The sequence below is a fragment of the Sciurus carolinensis genome, chromosome 5, assembly GCF_902686445.1.
Source record: "Sciurus carolinensis chromosome 5, mSciCar1.2, whole genome shotgun sequence".
In the NCBI taxonomy this organism is placed as follows: domain Eukaryota; kingdom Metazoa; phylum Chordata; class Mammalia; order Rodentia; family Sciuridae; genus Sciurus; species Sciurus carolinensis.
Window position 1 is genome coordinate 125,602,397 of NC_062217.1, and position 20,924 is coordinate 125,623,320.

General features: G+C 40.7%; 1 protein-coding gene across 2 annotated transcripts in view; it reads left to right on the forward strand.

The window, feature by feature from the left end:
- Positions 1-7,768, forward strand: part of Adk (adenosine kinase) — a 474,524-nt gene extending 466,756 nt beyond the window's left edge. For both annotated transcript variants that reach the window (XM_047553902.1, XM_047553903.1), the window contains exon 11: positions 6,956-7,768. In XM_047553902.1, coding sequence (XP_047409858.1) covers positions 6,956-7,080 — 125 coding nt within the window. In that variant the 3' untranslated portion in view covers positions 7,081-7,768. The remainder of the gene's footprint in view (positions 1-6,955) is intronic.
- Positions 7,769-20,924: the final 13,156 nt, after the last annotated feature.

A 20,924-nucleotide genomic window follows, 5' to 3' on the forward strand; every position in this document is an offset into this window, starting at 1 on the left:
TTAAAAGAATTCTCTACAGTTCTTTCAATATAAGTTCCTTTTGTTTAAATAACTTTATACAACTTTTCAGATTCATACCAGCTACTTTTTGGAGGTTCTACTTACAATTCATTTTGTCTTATCTTTAGTTCATCTTAGTTGGTTTTTAAAAATAGATTATTAAAAAGGTGGTAGTCACCTGGGGTGAAGTCTTAAGCTTTTTTCAGTATTCAGGTTTTCCACTTGTCTAAGCAAATGACTCTTTGGAGGACTTCATTTCATTCATCAGCCCGCCCTTCACTTAGAAAGACGATGCTGGTACTTATGCTTCACAAAAATATTCCATAAACATAAGCTTTTCTTTTTCTCACAAAGACCAGAGCAAGAGGAATGAGGAAAACAGATGTTGCTTATAAGGCCTCTAATAGACGTGTTTCCATTGTAAGCTGATCTGACTCTGAATTTGGCATCTGCTCCATTCACTGTGTGGGCTGAGCATTTTAGTCTCACAGTTTGGCAGAAAGTTAATATTGACCTTTGACTATTACCTGAAAACTGAATGATAAAAATACTCTTGCTAAACCTCTGGAGAGAGTGATCTCACACATAGTGTAAGCAAATGTCTTCAAAATACGTCACTCTGTTAACCAAATTAATTTTATTCTTTAATGGGAATATTTATTTTATCAAATATAGAGCATTCCCCAAATCTAACTGGGAAAGTCTGTGTGGTCAGAATGGTTAAAGAGGAACGACATAAATCTCTCGCAATGCTCTCCACAGGTCATTATACCACAGCTTCTCAATTAACCTTCACCCCCCAGGCTGCCCAGGGCCTAAGGGAAGGCCGAGAAGTCTGGCCACAGAGCAGTTTCTCATTATTGTCTGTTCTTCTGAGTATTTAAGCTCTGCTACAGCAGCTCAGGTTTCCCCTAAGGGGAAAGTAGCCCAGGGTTTTCTGTTCGTGACCTATCTTATTTGTAACTACACTTTTTTATTTTTTTAAAGTTTTATTACAGTGTAATTGGCATACAATAAACTACCCATATTCAAAATGTACAATTTTATAAATTTTGACATATATATTCCCATGAAACCATCACAATGGGCATATCCACTACTCCCCTACCCTTTTATAATTCTGCCTTCCACCCCCTCTCATTCATTTGAATTGTTTCCATTTGGGGTTTATTACAAAAAAAACACCTGGGAATGTTCATTTACAAGTCTTTTTGTAGATATGTGCTTTAATTTATCTTGGGTAAATACCTAGAAATAGATTGACTTGTCATATGGTAGCTATGATTAACTTTTTAAGACACTGACACATGGTTTTCCAAGCTGGTCTTATCATTTTACATTCCCACAATAACTGATTCCAATCAGTCCCACATCCTTCCCAGCACTTGGTATGATCAGTCTTTTAGTTTTGTTTTACAGTGCTGGGGATCAAACCCAGGTCCTCGGGCATGCTAGGCAAGCACCCCACCATTAGGATACACCTCCAGCATTTTTTTTTTTTAAAGACCGCTCTCGCTAAATTGCCCAGACTGGCCTTGAATTTGTAATTGTCCTGCCCCTGTTTCCCAGCTGCTTGGCAAACAGTGGACCTAGTTAGTCTTTTTAATTTTAACCATTCTAATGGGTATGCAGTGGTATCTAATTGTGATTTTAATATGCATTTTTTTTTTTTTTTTTTTTTTTTTTTTTTTTTTTTTGCAGTGCTGGGGATTGAACCCAGGGCCTTGTGCTTACAAGGCAAGCACTCTATCAACTGAGCTATCTCCCCAGCCCTAATATGCATTTCTTTAATGAATAACTATGTTGAACATCACATGCTTATTTAGCATCTGTTTCTCTTCTTTACTAAAATGTTCAGCATTTTGGCCCATTTTTTTGTTGATGTTTCTTGTTACTGAGGTGCAAGTGTTTGCTTTTGAGGAAGTCCAAATAATCTTCTATAAAAGTTTACATTTTACAGCTTACTAAGTTAGAAAACCCAAGGTGCATGCCTATCATCCCAAATACTCAGGAGACTGAGGCAGAAGAATCTGAAGTTTGAGGGCTAGCTCAGCAACTTAGTGAAACTCTGTCTCAAAATGAAAAATAAGAAGGGCTGGGGGGCTGGGGTTGTAGCTCAGTGGTAGAGCGCTTGCCTAGCATGTGTGAGGCACTGGGTTCGATCCTTAGCACCACATAAAAAAATAAATAAAATAAAGGCATTGTGTCCATTTACAACTAAAAAAATATTTAAAAAAAAAAAAAAGAAGGGCTGGGATGTAACTCAGTGGTAAAGTACCCCTGAATTCAATCACTAATACAAAAAAAAAAAAAAAAAACATAGATTTTCTTCTATGTATTTCTCTCAATGTTCATAGATTTATCTCTTGCAATTTAAGTCTATGATTCATTTCAAGGCAATTTTTATAAAGGTTATAAGGTGAAAGTTGAAGTGGCATTTCACATATGGCATTCTTACATAATTTTGTTTAAAAGATTATCCTTTCCCCATTAAATTGCTTTGGCACTTTTGTCAAAAAGCAATTGGTTGGGGACTGGTGTTGTGGCTCAGTGGTAGAGCACCTGCCTAGCATGTGTGACACACTGGGTTCCATCCTCAGCACCGCATATTAAAAATAAATAAAGGTTCATTAACAACTGAAAATATGTATTAAAAATGTTTTTAAAAAAGCAATTGATCAAGCTGGAGTTGTGGCTCAGTGGTAGAGTGCTTCCCTAGCATGCATGAGACACTGGGTTCAATGTTTGGTGAAAGAAAGCACCACATATAAATAAATAAAATAAATGTCCATTGACAACTAAAAAAAAAAAAAAGCTGTTGGTCTTGTCAGGCAACATGGCACATGCAGGTATTCCCAATGACGTGGGAGGAGCAGCTTCAGCAACTTAGAAAGATCCTGAGCAATTTAGCAAGACCCTGTCTCAAAACAGAAAAAGGGCTGGAAATGGTCCTTAGTAATAAAATGCCCCTGGGTTTAAAACAAGTACAAAAAAAGAAAAGAAAAGAAAGCAATCAGTCTTCTAGATGTAGGTTTATTTCTATACTCTGTTCCTTCCATTGATATATATATTTATCTTTATGCCAACATTGTAGGGTCTTGATTGGCATAGTTTTGAAAACATGTAGTATAAGTCTTCTGGCTTTGCTCTTCATTTCCTAAGCTCTGTTTTGACTAATTTAAGTCCTTTGAATTTTCATATAAATTTTAGAAGCAGCTTGTTAATTCCTATAAGAAAACTTGCTGACTGGGTGTGGTGACACGTGTCTGTAGAACCAGAAACTCTGGAGACTGATGCAGGAGGATCGCAGTTTTGAGGGCAACCAGGGCAATTTAGTGAGACCCTGTCTAAAAGTGAAAAATAAAAAGGGCTGGGGCCCTTGTGTTCAATGCTCAGCACCACAAAAAAAAAAAAAAAAAGAAAAGAAAAGAAAAAGCCTGCTAGAATTTTGATTCATATCATATTAGATCAATAAAAATATCTTCACAACTGATAAGAATATTAAATCTTCTGACCTATGAGCCCTTTATATCTGTCCATTTATTTAGGTTTCTTTTGTTATCCTTAGAACTGTTTTGTTATTTTCAGTGTGCAGGCAAATTTGATGCTGTGGGTAAACAGTTTTTTAACATGAATTTAAAGTGTTCATTGCTAGTTTATGTAATTACAGCCCATATATACACATTCATTTATTACCACTATAGATATTCAGTTGATCTTTATACATAGATTTTATATTCTCCAATTTTACTAAACTCACGTAGTAGTTCCAAATTTTCTAGAGTCTGTAGGATTTTCAAACTAGACTAGGTTTTCTCATCCTTGACATTACTGACAATATAGGATGTTTGGCATCATCCCTGGCCTAGATAGATAACACCTCCTAATCTAATTGTGACAACTAAAATATCTTCAGACATGGCCAAATATCCCTTCATTGTCAAAACCACCCACTTTGGAGAACCACAGGCATAAACAATCATGCCACCTGCAGCCAGGTGCAGTGGTGCACACCTGTAATCCCAGGAGCTCTGGAGGCTGAGGCAGGAGGATCACGAGTTCAAAGCCAGCCTCAACAAAAGTGAGGCCCTGTCTCTAAATAAATAAAATACAAAATAGAGCTGGTGATGTGGCTCAGGGTCAAGTGCCCCTGAGTTCAATCCCCAGGACCCAAAAAAAAAAAAAAAACTGCCATCTGCAAACAGTGACAGTTTTACTTCTGTTCTTGATCCTTTTTTTCTTTCTTTCTTTCTTTCATGCTAGGTATTGATCCAGAGTCACTTTACCACTGAGCTACATGCTCATCCCTTTTTAATTTTGATCAGAGGCTTGCTAAGTTGCTTAGACTGACCTGGAACTTGTGATCCTCCTTCCTCAGCCTTAAGTAGTGTTCTTAAGGGGAAAATGTTTCCATCATTCACCATTTAATATTATATTAGCCATGCGGTAGTACACATCTGTAATTCCAGCAACTCAGCATGCTGAAGCACGAAGATTGCAAGTTCAAGGCCAGCCTTAGCAACTTAGTGAGACTTTATCTCAAACTAAAAAATAAAAAGGACTGGCAAAGTGGGTTCATTGCCCAGAACCCCTCTGTCAAAAAAGAGAGAGAGAGAGAAACGGAGAACTTAGCAGTAAGTTTTCGTAAGTGCTCTTTATCAGGATGAGAATATTTATTTCTATTCCTCTTTTGCCCAAAGTTTTTATTAGTGATATATGTTTGAAGTTGTCAAATACTTTTTCTGCCTCTAATAAGATGACCTTCTAAGGACTTCTTATTTAATCTGATAAATTGTTGATTTTTAAATATCAAACCAACCTTGCATTCCTAAAGTAAACCCTACTTTATCATGATTTACTATATTTTTAATATATTGTTACATTTGATTTCCTAAAAATTTTCTTTAGAATGTTTATGACTATATTCATAAAGAGTATTGGTATATAGTTTTCTGATTTGGGTACTAGAATAATACTGACCTTAAATGAGCTGGGAAGTATTTTCTTTTTGTTTTTGTTGTTGTTTTGTTTATTTTTTTATTTGTTTTTCGTTTTTAATTTTCTGAAGAGTTTGTGTATCATTATTTTTATTATTATTTTTATTAAATGTTTGGTAGAATTCAATATCATCTGAAATTTTCCTTATAGAATGCTTTTTGCAATAAAATCAATATTTTTAATAGATTTAGGGCTATTCAGTTTATCCAAATGAGCTTTGATAGTTTGCATCTTTCAAGAAATTTGTCCGGGCTGGGGAGATAGCTCAGTTGGTAGAGTGCTTGCGTCCCTAGCACAAGGCCCTAGGTTTGATCCCCAACACCACAAAAAAAAAAAAAGAAAGAAAGAAATTTGTCGTATTCACCTGACTTGTCAGCTTTTGGCTTAAGTTGTTAATTGTGTCTCCTAATTATCATTTTAATATAAACAGACTCTGTAGTGTACCTGTGACATCCCTAAGACTGGCAATCGTGTGCTCCTCTCCCTCAGCACTCTGCCTGGAGATCTGTCAGTGTGGCCCTAACCGCACCCCCAGTTCCATCTTCTCAGCTCATGGAGACCTTTGGGATCTGCCTAGGCTATCCCGCCTTGTGTTTTGGCCTGGTAATTCTAGGCAGTTATGTTACTCAGCTTTTCATTGATGTGACCAAAATACCTGATAAGAACAACTTAGAGGAGGAAAGATTTATTTTGACCCAGTTTCAGAGGTTCAGTCCTTACTTGGCTGGATTCAAGGCAGAAATGTGGCAGAAGCATGGCAGAGGAAAACTGCTCAGTCCATGTCCCCGAAGAGGTGGCGAGAGAGAGCGAAGAGGGCTGGGCTGTGGCTCAGTGGTGGAGGCTTGACTGGCCTGTGTGAGGCACTGGGTTTGAGTCTGAGCACTGCATATAAAGAAATGAATAAAATAAAAGTCTATCAACATCTAAACAATATATATTTTTTAAAAAGAGAGAGAAAAGAGACTAGGACAAGATATACCCGTCCAGGGCATACCCCCAGTGACTTTCTTCCTTCCACTAGGTCCCACCTCCCAGAAGTCCATTCAGCTACCCATTTGAAGGATTTATCCACTGATGGGTCGGAGTCCTCGTGATCCAATTATTTCCTAAGCACCCCACCTCTGAACCTTGACGCACCAGGGACCATACATTCAACACATGAGCTTTGGAGTGGGAGCGCTATTCCAGATCCAAACCATAACAGTAGTAAACTAGAGCAATTTTATGTTTTACCTTGTTTGTTCCCCTCTTTCATGAATCCTTTGTGGCTGCTGTCCTGTATTTGAATAACTTTTTTTTTTAATATTTTGTCTTTGTTTTAGTCATTTCTGGAGAAAGAGTAAATCTGGCTCCTTTTATTTCCATCTTGGTCAGAAGCAGAAGTCCTCAATGCTATTTTTTACTTTTTTGTAATTTATTTTAATGTCATGCTGGTCCTTTGTGCTTGACTACAGACATCATTTCACTGTTGCTTCTGGGATTGAAAGGGAGATGTGAGTTACTTCATAACTTCACCTCAGAGCTGTATTTGGAGAGATAGCCAGATGATAGAATCTTCTCCAAATAGCAGTAGAATAGTAATAACAACAATACAGAGGAAAGGGGAGAAAGAGAGCTAATAAATTATTAGAGGTTAGACCGCAGGTAACATTATGTAGCCACTAGTTTTTTATGACCTTTTAATCCCAAAGTGAAAGAAAAGCATGGTAGGTTCAGCTTAGACAGACCAGGTTGATTTGATGAGAAACTGTTGTGCCCCAACTTGAGTTCTTCAGGAGAAATATTAGGGGAAGACAATGATGTTGAAAGCGAGACCTCTCTAACCCTGGGAGGCTTGCGACTTACTTCCAAGGCTGAAGTGAAGTCTAGGTGCTCACACCATACTTTGCTCTGACCCACTGACATTTTTGATGCTGTTACATAATACTCACGTTCCTCCTTTTTGTCTGTGTTGTAGGTTTTCTGTCCCAGCTGGTCTCTGATAAACCTCTGACTGAATGCATCCGTGCCGGCCACTATGCAGCAAATGTCATAATTAGGCGCACTGGCTGCACCTTTCCTGAGAAGCCAGATTTCCACTGATGGAGGAGCAGTTAACCCAGGCCCAGGAGTAAGACACTGCCCTGATTGCTTCCTGAGAATTCCCACATTAATAAAGAAGAAAATTACCTGCTATCTTTCCTACTATAATAATGTTCATTCTTAATTTAGAGGGTACAGTAGTGCTTGTAGAATCTTTAGTCTCTCAACAACCTGGAAAAAAAAAAAAGTTTATTTCCTTAGTTTGTTAATGCCTCTTAAATGTCAGTTACGTGGGAATTTAACATTTCAGTAGAAATTTTTATTTCATTTTCAATTACTTTGTAAATTCATGTGTGTGCAGTAAATTGATCCGTTTCTTTACATTTCTGCTTTGAATGCAGATGCAATTTAATATAATAGATTTTTTTAAAGAAATTAATCCTAATACATCAATCTTTAGCTTTTTATATAAATATATTTAATTTAGGAGTGTGAGTGGCACACATGGATAAATGTACCACATCTACACATGACAAATGGTCAGATAAGGTACAGAAATGTTTATCTTGCCAAATTATTCTAAATAGTCTCTTCAGTGTGTACTCAAACATATAATGAACTTTGGATTATTGAATAATTTGCCAAATTGTAGGTTGTATTACAATATTCAAAGTATGACCTTATGCTTACTTATGGTACTCTGTAATTTGATACAAATAAAAACTTGTCATATAGGAGTTTTTTTCTGTCTTTGACCTATGCTCAATAAAATTAAGGAAGAAAAATTATTATTTAGTATTGACCCTGAAGTGAGATCTAATTTGTTGATATGGTTGGGAAGAAAGAATATAATACACAGCAAAATAACAGTATTGAGCCAGACACGGTGGTGCGTGCCTGTAATCCCTGCTGAGGCAGGAGGACACAAGTTCTAGGCCAACCTAGAGACTCTGTCTCAAAAAGAGCTGGGGATAATGCTCAGTGGTGAAGCACCCCTGAGTTCAGTCCCCAGTACCACAAAGCAAAAAATAAAGAAAGACAACAGTATTGAATAAGCAGAAGAAAGAACCAGCAACCTTGAAGACTCGTGTTAATTGAAATTATCCAGTCTGAGGAACAGAAAACAAGAGTAGAGACAAATGAGCAGAGCCTAAAAGACCCAGGAGACACCATCCAGCATCAATAGAATGCTAATCACATGAATTCAAATATCAGGAAAGAGAAAGAAAAAGGAGCAGAAAGAATATTTGATAAAAAAAATGGCTGAAAACTCCCCAACTTTGGTGCCAAACATTAATACACATCCAATAAGGTCAACAAACTCCAAACAGGATAAACTCAGAGAACCAGTATGAAGCACAGCATGTCAAAAAACAAAGGAAAAGCCAGATGCAGTGACAGCACCTGCAATCCCAGCAACTCGGAAGACTAAGGCAGGAGGATCACAAGTTCAAGGCCAACCTCAACAACTTATTCCCTAAGCGACTTAAAGCGAGATCCTGTCTCACAATAAGAAATGTTTAAAAGAACTAAAGAATGTAACTCAGGGGTAAAGCACCCTTGTGTTCAATACCTAGTAATAAAAATATTAATGATAATTAAATTTAAAAGAGTTGGGGGCTAGGTATATAGCTCAGTTGGTAGAGTGTTTGCCTTGCAAGCACAAGGCCCTCTGTTCAATCCCCAGCACCACAAAAAAAGAACTGGGGTGTAGCTCAGTCTCAGTGGTGGAGGGTCTCTACAGCTTCAATCACCAGTGCTGGGAAAAAAAATGTCGAGAGTAGCAAAAGAGAAGCAACTCATCACATACAAGGGAGCCACAGTAAAATGAACAGCGACTTGAACAGCGACTTCTCTAGAAGTGAGGGAAGGCATTGGCTGGGGCTGTAGCTCAGTGGCAAAGCACCTTCCTAGCACAGGAAAGGCCCTGGGTTCCACCCCATATGCCATGAAAAATATTAATAATAATAATAATGGAAGCCAAGGGGCAATGGATCAAGAGAACTTGAAAATGCCACATAACGAGGCACAGTCATGCACATCTGTAGCAGATGGAAGAAGTGGCATTGTCTTTGTTTGCAGTCAACACAACTGTGTGTGTAGAAATCCAAGGAAACCTAGAAAAGGATGACTGGAACCACGAGGCAAGTTCAGCAAGGCCGAAGGCTCAGTATATAAGAATGCTGCTTCTATATGCAGACAGTGAAAATCAAATTGAAAGCAATAAAATGCCACGTGAAATACAGATAAATCTGATTAAGATGTGAGTCTACTAAACTGGAAACCACAGTTGCTAAGAGAAATTAAAGAACACATACATAGATAAACCTTAACATGGGTCAGAAAATTAACAGCAAACCATATTGTTCTCTTGTTTAAAATATACTAGTCAAGTGTTAGTAGATCCATGGGATTATGGGACCATAACATATAGAACATTTTTGTCCACCCAGAAAAAACCTCCTACTAGCAATAATTCCCATTTCCCCTCGCTCTCCTTCAACCCTCAGCAATAACTAACCTAACTTCTGTTGCTACAGATTTGCCTATTCTAGATATTTCATATCAATGGAAGCATTCGGTATTTGGTCTTCTGTGAGCGGCTTGTTTCTCTTAGCCATAATTTTTTTCAAGGTTCATCCACATCATAGCACAATTCAGTATTTATTCCTTTCAGTTCCCAAACACTGCTGTACGAACATATCACACTTCCTTTATTCATCAGTTGGTGAACACAGGTTGTTCTCACTTTTTGACTGTTTTGGATAATGCTGCTGCTGTGGTTTGGATAAATGTCTCCCAAAGGTCCAGGTATTAGGGGCTCGATCCTCAGCTCTGTGCTATTGAGAGGTCTTGAAACTTTTAAGGATTGGAACCTATTGTATTCTTCCATTTATAGGCAATATTTAGAATAAGCAAATTGGTAGAGATAGAAGGCAGATTAATCATTGCTGTGGAAGAAATGGGAGATACTGCTAATAAGGATAAGGTTTCCTCCTGGGTGGACAAAAACGTTCTATATATTGTGGTCACTAGAGGTGTGCTTCGAAGGGGGTGGGTGGTCTTGCCCCACCATGGGCTTCTGCCACAAAGTACTGCCAAAGGCCCAAAGTAAGGAGGCCAGCCGATCATGGACTGAAACCTCTAAGACTCTGAGCTAAAAGAAAGCTTTTCTCAAAGTTGATTATCTCAGGTGTTCATTACAGTAATGGAAAGCTGACTAACAGCTGAACTATGGACACTCTCAAATAAATGTCTTCACTTCTCTTGAGTAGACACGTAGGAATGGATTGCTGGATCGGATGTAAACCTTTTTTTTTTTTGTACTGGGGATTGAACCCAAGGGTACTCTACCACTGAACTACATTCCCAGCCCTTTTTTATTTTTGAGCTTTGGAACTTGCAGTCCTTCTACCTCAACCTTCCAAGTCACTGGGATTATAGGCATGCAAACCGTTTAGGTAAACGTTTTAAGGAATTACAAAACTGTTTTCCAAAATAGCTACAAAATTTTACATTTCCAACCGGGTGTTGGGGTGCGTGCCTGTAATCCCAGCCGCTCCAGAGGCTGAGGCAGGAGGATCTCAAGTTCAAAGCCAGCCTCAGCAACTGCAAGGTGCTAAGCATCTCAGTGAGACCCTGTCTCTAAATAAAATACAAAATAGGGCTAAAGATGTGACTCAGTGGTTGAGTGCCCCTGAGTTCAATCCCCAGTACCAAAAAAAAAATTTACAATCCCATCAGTATTATGTTAAGATTAAAATTTCTCCACATTCTTACCAGCACTGATTATTGCCTGCCTTTTTTATTATAGCCATTCTAGTGAAAATAAAGCAGTAATCTCATTTTTTTTTACTGCGACAAAATATATAACATAAAATTTGCCATTTTAGCCCTTGTAAGTGTACAGTTTAGTGGCACTGATCACAGCCACGATATTATGCAATCATCACTATTGTTCCCACAACTTTTCCAACACCCTGAACAAAAATTCCATACCCATTGGGCTGGGGATATAGCTCAGTTGGTAGAGTGCTTGCCTCGCATGCCCAAAGCCCTGGGTTCAATCCCCAGCACCACAAAAAGAAAAAGAAATTCCATATCCACTAAGAGGAACTCCCCACCTCTCCTCCCTTTTGATCTATGGTAACTTCTAATCTACTTTCTGTTGCTCTAATTTGCCTGTTCTAGATGTTTGATATAAGTGGAACCATATTTCTTTTTATATCTGGTTTATTTCATTTAATATGATATTTTTCAAGATTCATCCAGGGTATAAATATATATCAGAACTTCATTCCTTTACATGGCTGAATACTCTTCCACTCTATGTAAATACCACAATCTGTTTATCCATTCATGTGTTGAAGGACGTTTGAGTCATTCCTACCTTTTGGCAATTGTAAATAGTGCTACAGTGATCATTGGCAAAGATCAGAGCAAGTATCTCAGTCTCTGTTTTCAAGTCTTTTGGATAAATACCTAGGAGTGTGTGGTAGTTTATTCTGTGTTGCTCAGACAACCTGAGGTTGGGTACTGTGTGCCGCAGGAAAAGGGAAAGCACACGAGGCAGTAGTGTTTCGAAGCAATCCACTCCTAAACCTGACCCAGGAGCCGGGGTGTGGCTCAGTGGTAGCACACTTGCCTGGCACGTGTGAGGCACTGGATTCAATCCTCAGCACCGCATGAAAATAAATAAAATAAGTGAAAGCGCCCAGAAAACCACTCCGGACGTGGGAACTCACGCAAGAGATTTTATTGAGCAGACAGCAGAGTGTCAGCCGCAGGGCGAGAGAGGGAGAGGAGAGAGAATGGCCGGAACGATTTTTTTTTGAGGTTGTTTTTTTTTTTTTATTGTTCGATTTATATTGTAAACAAATGGGGTACATCTTGTTTCTCTGTACATGAAGTAGAGGCATACCATTTGCGTAATCATACATGTACATAGGGTAATGGTGTTTGATTCATTCTGTTATTTTTTCCTCTCCCCCACCCCTCCCACCCCTATACAGTCCCTCCTTCCTCCATTCTCCCCTCCCTCCCACCCCCCATTATGTGTCATCATCCGCTTACCAGTGAGATCATTCGTCCTTTGGTTTTTTGAGATTGGCTTATCTCACTTAGCATGATATTCTCCAACTTCATCCATTTGCCTGCAAATGCCATAATTTTAGTGATGCAGCCACATCAATGTTCATAGCTGCTCAATTCACGATAGCCAGATTGTGGAACCAACCTAGATGCCCTTCAGTTGATGAATGGATAAAGAAACAGGGAGCGATTCTTAAGTAGTGGAATTTCAGGGGCTTCTAACAATCTGGACCAATGACTGACGAGGAAGTTCTCAGGCTAACAATCTGGGTTGTAAAGTGGTGCAGGGGAGGGAGAATAATGGCGGCAGCAAAATAGCAGGGGAGAAATAACTGCAGCCTTGTTAACCCATTGCCCTTCAGTGAGGATATTGTGTCCATCTACAGCTACTTAAAAAATCAACAACAACAACAACAAAAACTAACCCAGTCCCCCAAGAACTGACCCATTCCCAAGAGAAAGCATTGATCCATTCAAGGGGGTAGATCCTCCATGACGACAACTTTCGCTGGATCACCTCCTAAGGATCCCACCAGCTCCGAGCACCGGTCCAGCGTATGCAAGGCCGTGGGTTCAATCTCCAATACTAAACAAACAAACAAACAAACATGGCTAACTCAGACCCAGTGGTGCACACCTATAATCCCAACTACCTGGGATGCTGAAGGAGGATTGCAAGACCAGCCTGGGAAATTTAGCAAGATTCTGTCTCAAAATAAAGCCAAGTGCCACCTTCCTATAATCCCAGGTAGTGGGAAGCTTAGGATCGCAAGTTTGAGTCCAGTCTGGACAATTTAATGAGACTGTCTCAAAATAAAGAGGACTTTCGGTGGTAGAACACCCCTGGGTTCAATCCCCAGTATCACAAAATAAATCTAATTATTTAATTTTAAAAGGCTGGGACGGTAGCTCAGTGGTAGAGTGCTTGCCCAGCATACACAAGGTTCCATCCCTAGTGCACACACACAAAAAGGTATAGTTAAGAGAATGGAGGAAGGTATTTGCAAAACACATATTTGCTAAAGGATTTGTATGAAGAATGCATGCTGAAGTCTCAAGACTTGATTTTAAAATTGGGTAAGATTGTGCAAATTTGTAATCCCTGCAACTATGAAGGCTGAGGCAGGAGGATCACACGTCCTCAGCAATGTGGTGAGACCCTGTTTCCAAATAAAAAAATAAAAAGGACTGTAGATGTTCTAGCCCCAGTATCATAAGCAATTAAAAAAATAAGAACAAAACAGCTCAGTTTTAGAAGTAAGCAGATTTGAACATCACGTCCATCACCAGATAAACACATGAAAAGATCCTGGGCATCCTAAGGTACAAATAAAAACCATGAGGCGCCTCTTGGCACCTTTTAGAATCAATAGAATTTAAAAGAGCAACTACAGCGAGCATTGGTGAGGGTGTGGAGGACTTGAAACTTTCATAAACTGCTGGTGGGAATAGACCCTGGTTGGGCCATGCGGGAAGCTTCTCAGAATGTTCTATACTGATTCCATAATCTAAACATTGGACTCAGGTATTTACCAAAGAAAAATAAAAGTGTACGTCCAAAACCTTGTGCACGAATCTTCATGGCAGCTTTATTTCTAGTTCGTCTTAAATTGTAAACAACCCAAATGTCTGTTGACAGGTAAATGGGTAAACAAATTGTGGTGTATTCATACAATGGAATGTGACTCGTCAATAAAAAGGAACAGATTATTGATAGAATCAGTATCATAGGTGAATCTTAAAATAATCATACTCTTGCTCAGTTGGTAGAGTGCTTGCCTTGCATGCACAAGGCTCTGGGTTCAATCCCCAGCATCACACACACACACACACACACACACACACAATCATACTCAATAGAAAAAGGCAAACAAAAAGGAATATATACTGTATGATTCACTTATATAAAATTCTAGAAAATGCAAACTAAACCACAGTGACAGAGAGCAAATCAGTGATTGTTTTGGAATACTGGAGTGATAGACTGGGATGAGTAGGAAGAAGGGATTTGGATGGGGAATGAGGAATACACCCCCAGCTCCCAGCTCCTTGGGAGGCTGAGGCAGGCAGATGGCCAGAACCCGGGAGCTCAAGGGCAACCTGGGTGAACAGCAAGACCCTCTCTCAAAAGAGCAGGGGTGGGTAATGCGTGAGGAGTATCTTAGGGTGATGGATGTGTTCATTGCCTCCTGCGGTGGTTTGGCATGTTTATTCATATACTTCATGTATGTGCATTTCATTGTCTGTCGTAGAGCTGTTTTTAAAATCACATATGGCTGGGCGTGGTGGCACTTGCCTATAATCCCAGCAACTCATGAAGCTGAAACAGGAGGATTAAGTTTGAGGTCAGCCTGGGCAATTTAGCAAGACCATGTCTCAAAATAAAAAGGGGCGGGATTGTAGCTTGGTATTTAGAGTGCCCTTAGGTTCAATCTTCAGTACCACAGAGAGAGAGAGAAATGAAAATGTACATGCACTTACTCAAAAAAAAAAAAAAAAAATCATGCATGAATCTTTATAATATTCTGAATAATAGGTATTTATGATAACTATTGGAAACAGCACAAATGTCCATTAACTGATGAGTGGACAAACAAATATGTTATATCCATCAGATAGAATATTATTTGGCCATGAAAAAGAGTCAAGTACTAATGCATATTACAGTATGAACAAAACTAATTACGTGATTTTATTCACATAAAAAGTCTAGGGGGTTGAGAAGATAGCTCAGTCAGTAGAGTGCTTGCCTTGCAAGCACTAAGGCCCTGGGTTCAATCCCCAGCACCGCAAAAAAAAAAAAAAAAGTCCAAAACAGGCAAATCTGTCGAGGTAGAAAGTAGCTTATTAATGCCTACAGCTGGGAGCAGGGGAAAGGGGAAGTGACGGCCAATGGACACAGGCTTTCTCCTGGGATGATGAAAAAGTTCCAAAATTAGATTACAGCAATAGTTGCACCACTAAGTAAATATACGAAAAACTATTGATTCATACTCTTTAAACTAGTGAACTTTGTCATATAAATTATACCTTAATAAAGCATTGGAAAATGACGTATGTGGCCATAATTATATTTCTGTTGGAGCGTGCTCTCAGAGGAACCCAGTTTGGTGCAAAACCTTGGCCAGTGTTAAGTGGAAGGAATATAATGGTGCTCATTATATGCCTGTCCTGCAGATAATAAGTGCTTAAAGAATATTTGCTTGTTTTTAATAAAGGGCAAATATTGCAGCCAATAAAAAAATGTATTGGAGATCATTTTGACCCCATTTTTTTAAACTATCACATGTAAAAGATTTTAAATGCTTTATTTACCTGTGGGAAGTAATAGAGTCCATAAAGTTAACTTGCATGTACAAACGACTTTCAGGTCTTGGGCGGTTTTAGCTTTGGGACTTTCCCGTGATCTCTGAGGATAGCATTCCCACTCTGCCCCGTTTACCTCAGAGTTTCCATCTTGTTGGATTGCTGCCTTGGGAAAGTTCAGGCAGAAGCCAGCTTTCTAATCAAGTGCCACTTAATGGTGTGTCAAAATGTGTCTGCCTCAAGTCTTAAATCCACTGGATGAATTGAACGGAGTTTGATGCCAGAATCAAACTTTATGGCTATAAGCTAAAAGCAGGCTATCTGTCAGTGTGGGTCATGACAATATCTGTTATTTATTTTTTTTCCCTCAAAATAAAACTTTCTTCTATCCCCTTTTAAAGGTGGTCCTAAAATGTCCTATTCAGAAAATAAGAACCAGGTGTGGTGATCACACCTGTGATTCCCAGCAACCCGAGGCTGAGGCAGGAGGATTGCAAGTTTGAGGACGGCCTCAGCCGCTTATGGAAAAACTGTCTCAAAATTTAAATAATAAGGGGCTGGGGAGATAGCTCAGTCGGTAGAGTGCTTGCCTTGTAAGCACAAGGCCCTGGGTTCGATCCAAAAAAAAAAAAATTTTAATAATAAAAAGGGCTGGGGATGTGGCTCGGTGGTAGTGCGCCCCTGGGTTCAATCTCCAGTTCCACAATTAAATACATGAAAGGGAGAGAACTCATATTAATTCATTCTGTGGACAATGGCAGACACACTGAAGGCTTTTTAGACTCCTAGAAATCCCTCCACGATTTCTCATTAAACCACAACCCAAGCTTGGGCTTGGACAAAAACTCCCTAGAACTTAGGAAAGAAGATACCAAAATGGCAAAAAAAAAAAAAAAAAAAAAAAGTATTGGGATGTAGCTCAGTGGTAGAGCGCCCCTAAGTTCAGTCCCTGGGAGAGAGAGGGGGAAGAAGAAGTGGGGGGAGAGGAGAGGAAGGAAGGAAGGGAGGGGAAGAAGGCTTGCAGGCCTAGTGGTCCCACCCTAATCCCTGCATCCTGTGACGACATTAACATGGCTAAAGGGGCATTTCAGATGTAATGAAGGCAACAGACTCCTAAATAGACCTTTGCCACCACCCAGTGCCCTGCACCACTGAGCTACAACCCCAGCCCCTAAAAAGACTTTTAAATAAGGCGACTTTTCTGGAAAATATGGGGAGCCCAGTCCAATCACCTTTAAAAGCAGAAAACTTTCTCTGGTAGGAAGCAGGGGAGATAAGGCAAGAGAAGTCAGAGGGATTGGAAGCTTGAGCCGGACCCAGTACGCATCTGATGGCCTTGAAGGCGTTCGAGGTGACGTGTGGAAGCACAGGAAACCTCCAGAAGCAGAGAGGCCCCGGGCCCACAGCCAGAACGGAAGTGGAGCCTCAGCTGGACAACCACAAGGGACCGAACTTGACCAACAACCTGAACGAGCTCGTGGGCAGCTTCTTCCCCAGAGACTCGAGTCGGGGGCAGAACTGTGGCCTGTTGACTCGGTGTCCGGAGACCCTGAGGACAGCAGCTTGGCCAGCCCACCAGCTTCAGGATTTAGAACCGCAGTCGCGAATGAAAGCTGCTTTCAGCTACTAAACGTGTGGCAGTCTGCAGCCGGCAGCGGAAGGCTAACGTGGGGCTGTTTCAGAGTAAGGGGCTTCGGAGGTTCCTGGGAGAGTCAGGGGGATGGGCTTAGGTTTAAAATTTGGAAAGCAGATCCAGGGATAAAAGTAGGGACATTATGAGGAGGATTACATCAGATCACAGAGCCAGGCCGGGCTCACTGGTGCTCGCCGCAGACAGGAACTGGCCTGGTGGATTTGGCTGCAGTTGGACCAACTGTGAAAGATGTGGCCGACAGACGAGGTGGGGCTGCTGGACCTTCTCGTGTGGCTGCCTCTCCTAGTTCTACAAAAAAGGAACACTGGGTGCTGCTCTCTGCCACCCGGGAGTCTTCAATTGCCCTGGACAAAGCCAGTCAGTGGTCCCTGAAAAAACAAACATTCACGCAAGGCCACCATTCCCATGTGAGGAGGCAGGACCCAAACAAGAAAGGCATTTCTATCTGGGCCAGGTGGTGCGCCCCTGTGATCCCAGCGGCTAGGGAGGCTGAGGCAGAAGGATTGCAATTTCAAAGCCAGCCTGGGCCACTTAGGGAGACCCTGTCTCAAAGTTAAAGAATTTTGAAAGAGGCCGGACATGTGGCTCAGTGGTAGATTGCTTGGCTAGCATGTATGAGACCCTGGGATTGATGGCTAGCACCAGAAAAACATGTAAAATTTTAATTTTAAAAAAGGGCTGGGTTTAAAGCTTAGTAGTTAAGAGCCCCTAGATTCAATCCCTAGCAGAAAGAGAAAGAAAGAAAAAGAGAGAAGGGAGGGAGGGAAAGAGGAAGGAAGGAAGGGAGGAAGGAAGGAAGGAAGGAAGGAAGGAAGGAAGGAAGGAAGGGAGGGAGGGAGGGAAAGAGGGAGGGAGGGAAAAGGTCTTTCTTTTCATCTGGCCTGTTATATAAATCTCCATTCTAACCCATCTCCATAATTTCTTTCAGAGATCTGAGGTTCAGGGAAGCTGGGACCTTTTCTCAGTTCTAGTTGTCTTATAGTTGAAGTTTCTAGTTTAATTATTAAAGAATGACAAGGAAACATTTAATTCCAAAGCTACATAAAGTATACAAATGACAAGTTTTTCAGACTATTTTACAAAACTATCAAAACCCTCTGTCAAAGCAGACACATAGGACAGACACACACACACACACACACACACACACACCCTAACCAGACCAGACTAGTCTCTCTTACAATGTTTATATGAAATTTATAAACACATTCTCAGTGGGATATTAGCAAATCTAGTCCATATGTACAATATATTAAAATAGCAATATTCCTTTATTATTCTAGGCCCTTTCCCAGGAATGCAAAGGTGATCAATATTTTAGAATCTGTCAATACTACATACACATTGTGTGTGTTTTGCTTGCTGGTATAATCCTGTTTGGTATAAGTATTTGTCGAATGACTAAACAAACATTCACTACAACACTCAATCTGAAAATAAATGAGAAGGAAAACTATCTCACTCAATTAGCAATTATAGCAAATATGTATGTGTGTGTGTTACCTGTGAGTAAGCAAAATATATATAAAATCTGCATGAGGGTTGGGGAGATAGCTCAGTCGGTAGAGTGCTTGCCTTGCATGCACCCTGGGTTCCATCCCCAGCAATGCAAAAAAAAAAAAAAAAAAAAGTATTTTGAGCAATTGCAGTATGTTGGAATAAATGTACATAGCCTTACAAGGTGAATTCTCTTTTTTTTTTTGGTACCGGGGATTGAACTCAGAGGCACTCGACCACTGAGCCACATTTCCAGCCCTATTCTGTATTTTATTTAGAGACAGGGTCTCACTGAGTTGCTTAGCACCTCTTTTTTGCTGAGGCTGGCTTTGAACTCGTAACCCTCTTGCTTCGGTCTCCGGAGCTGCTGGGATTACAGGCGTGCACCCCCGCACCTAGCTACAAAGTGAATTCTTTGGAAGACAAAACTCATTTAAGCCAGGAGCAGTGGTGCACACCTATAATCCCAGAGACTGGGAAGGCTGAGACAGGAGGATTGTGAGTTCAAGACAAGCTTTAGCAACTTCGCAAGTCCCTGTCTCAAAACAAAGAACAAATTAAAAAAGGGCTGGGGATTTAGCTCAGTAGTACAGTGCCCCTGGGTTCCATCCCCAGTACCAAAAAATAAATAAAAAATAAAAACTCACTTAGATGTAAACACTCTGTTTTAATGCTTTCTACACTGTAACTCTGTAGTCAGTCTCTACATGGTCTCCATCTCAAAATACCCAGAGTATTTCCTTCACTCAACAAAGGCTTTCCGAGCGCCTACAATGTGCTAAACTGCACCACAGACTCAAGCTCTTGTCCTCCTGCAGCTGATGTCATGGACTATAGGGTTGTGGTTGGTGGCTTATCTCACCTGTGGGCACCTCAGGAGTTTCTCATCCTCTGGAGAGGACGCTCAAGAACACCCCTGGGAGCTGAGGATATGGCTCAGTTGGTAGAGTGCTTGCCTCACATGCACAAGGCCCTGGGTTCAATCCCCAGCACTGAAAAAAAAAAAAAAAAAAAAACCACCCTTAAAGCCATGGAAGTTTCTGGGTGCTGCCTGCCACATGCCCAACTGTATAACAGGTAACATCTGTATTGATCTGGACTCCAACCTCTTCATCTACAAAAATAGTGTGACAGAAATGATTTTTATCTTTTTTTCCCCCAGTGCTGGGGGTTAAACCCAAGGTTGCCCTACCACTAAGTTACATCCCAAGTCCTTTTTATTTCTTACTTTGAGACAGGGTTTCGCCAAATTGCTTAGGGACTTGCTAAATTGCTGAGACTGGCCTTGAACCTGCAATCCTCCTGCCTCAGACTTCCAAGTTGCTGGAATTACGGATGTGTGCCACTGTACCTGAAATTTTTTACTTTTTATTTTGAGACGGGGTCTTGCTAAATTGCCCAGGCTGGCCTCAAACTTGAGATCATCCTGCCTCAGCCTCCCGAATTACTGGGATTACAGGAGTGCACCACTGTGCCTGGCTTGTTTTTTCTACAACCAGAAAGAAATCAGTTGTGGCCCAGAACACATACACGCACACACAACTGGAAGGCATGTTCACAAATGCCACAGTCACTTCCAATTTAGAAACATCTGTTTTTTTAGTGGAAAGCCATCTGGCAAGGAAGCAAAAACCCCGGTGACTACTGGTCTTCCAGGATCTTAGGCAAATGACCTCACCTCTTCAGGCTCTATAAAATCAGGCTCCTGGCCTAAATGTTCTCTGAAGTCACTCCGTTTCTGAAATTCTAGTTTGTTATCACTCATTTCCATTCAACCACCACACATTGATCACCCTATGCCAGGTATTTTCAGGAACTACAAAGGGGAACAACTCCTCAGAGACCTACCATGTAAGGATCCACCATTCCTCTGCAACTGAGTAGGAAGACAGAGGTGGAAATGAGCGTACGTGCGCTCTTCCAGAGTGCGAATGTGACATGCACGAAGATCCTTGCTAGCTGGCCATGACTTCTGCCTGTCTCCCAGCTGGGCCCCCGCCATTTTTGAAGCCCAGTAACTGTGTGGTGAACACAGTAGCTATTCAAACATTTTCACCCGGTTGCCAGCCCCTGTCCTGGAAGGATGGGGTTCGTTTCAAAGAAGGAGCCTGTGGCCACAGTAGTGGCCAGAGTCTGCTTAGGGTGAGCCCTGGCGATAAGAACAAAGCTGTGGGCTGGGGATTTAGCTCAGTTGGTAGAGTGCTTGCCTTGCAAACACGAGGCCCTGGGTTCAATCCTCAGTACCACAAAAAAAAAAAAAAAAAAAGCTGTGTGTTATTAAGACTAATGCAGAATACAAACTACAGCTCATTGCTGCCTTGATTATCTTACAAAGGCCTGAATGTGGTTGTTCAGC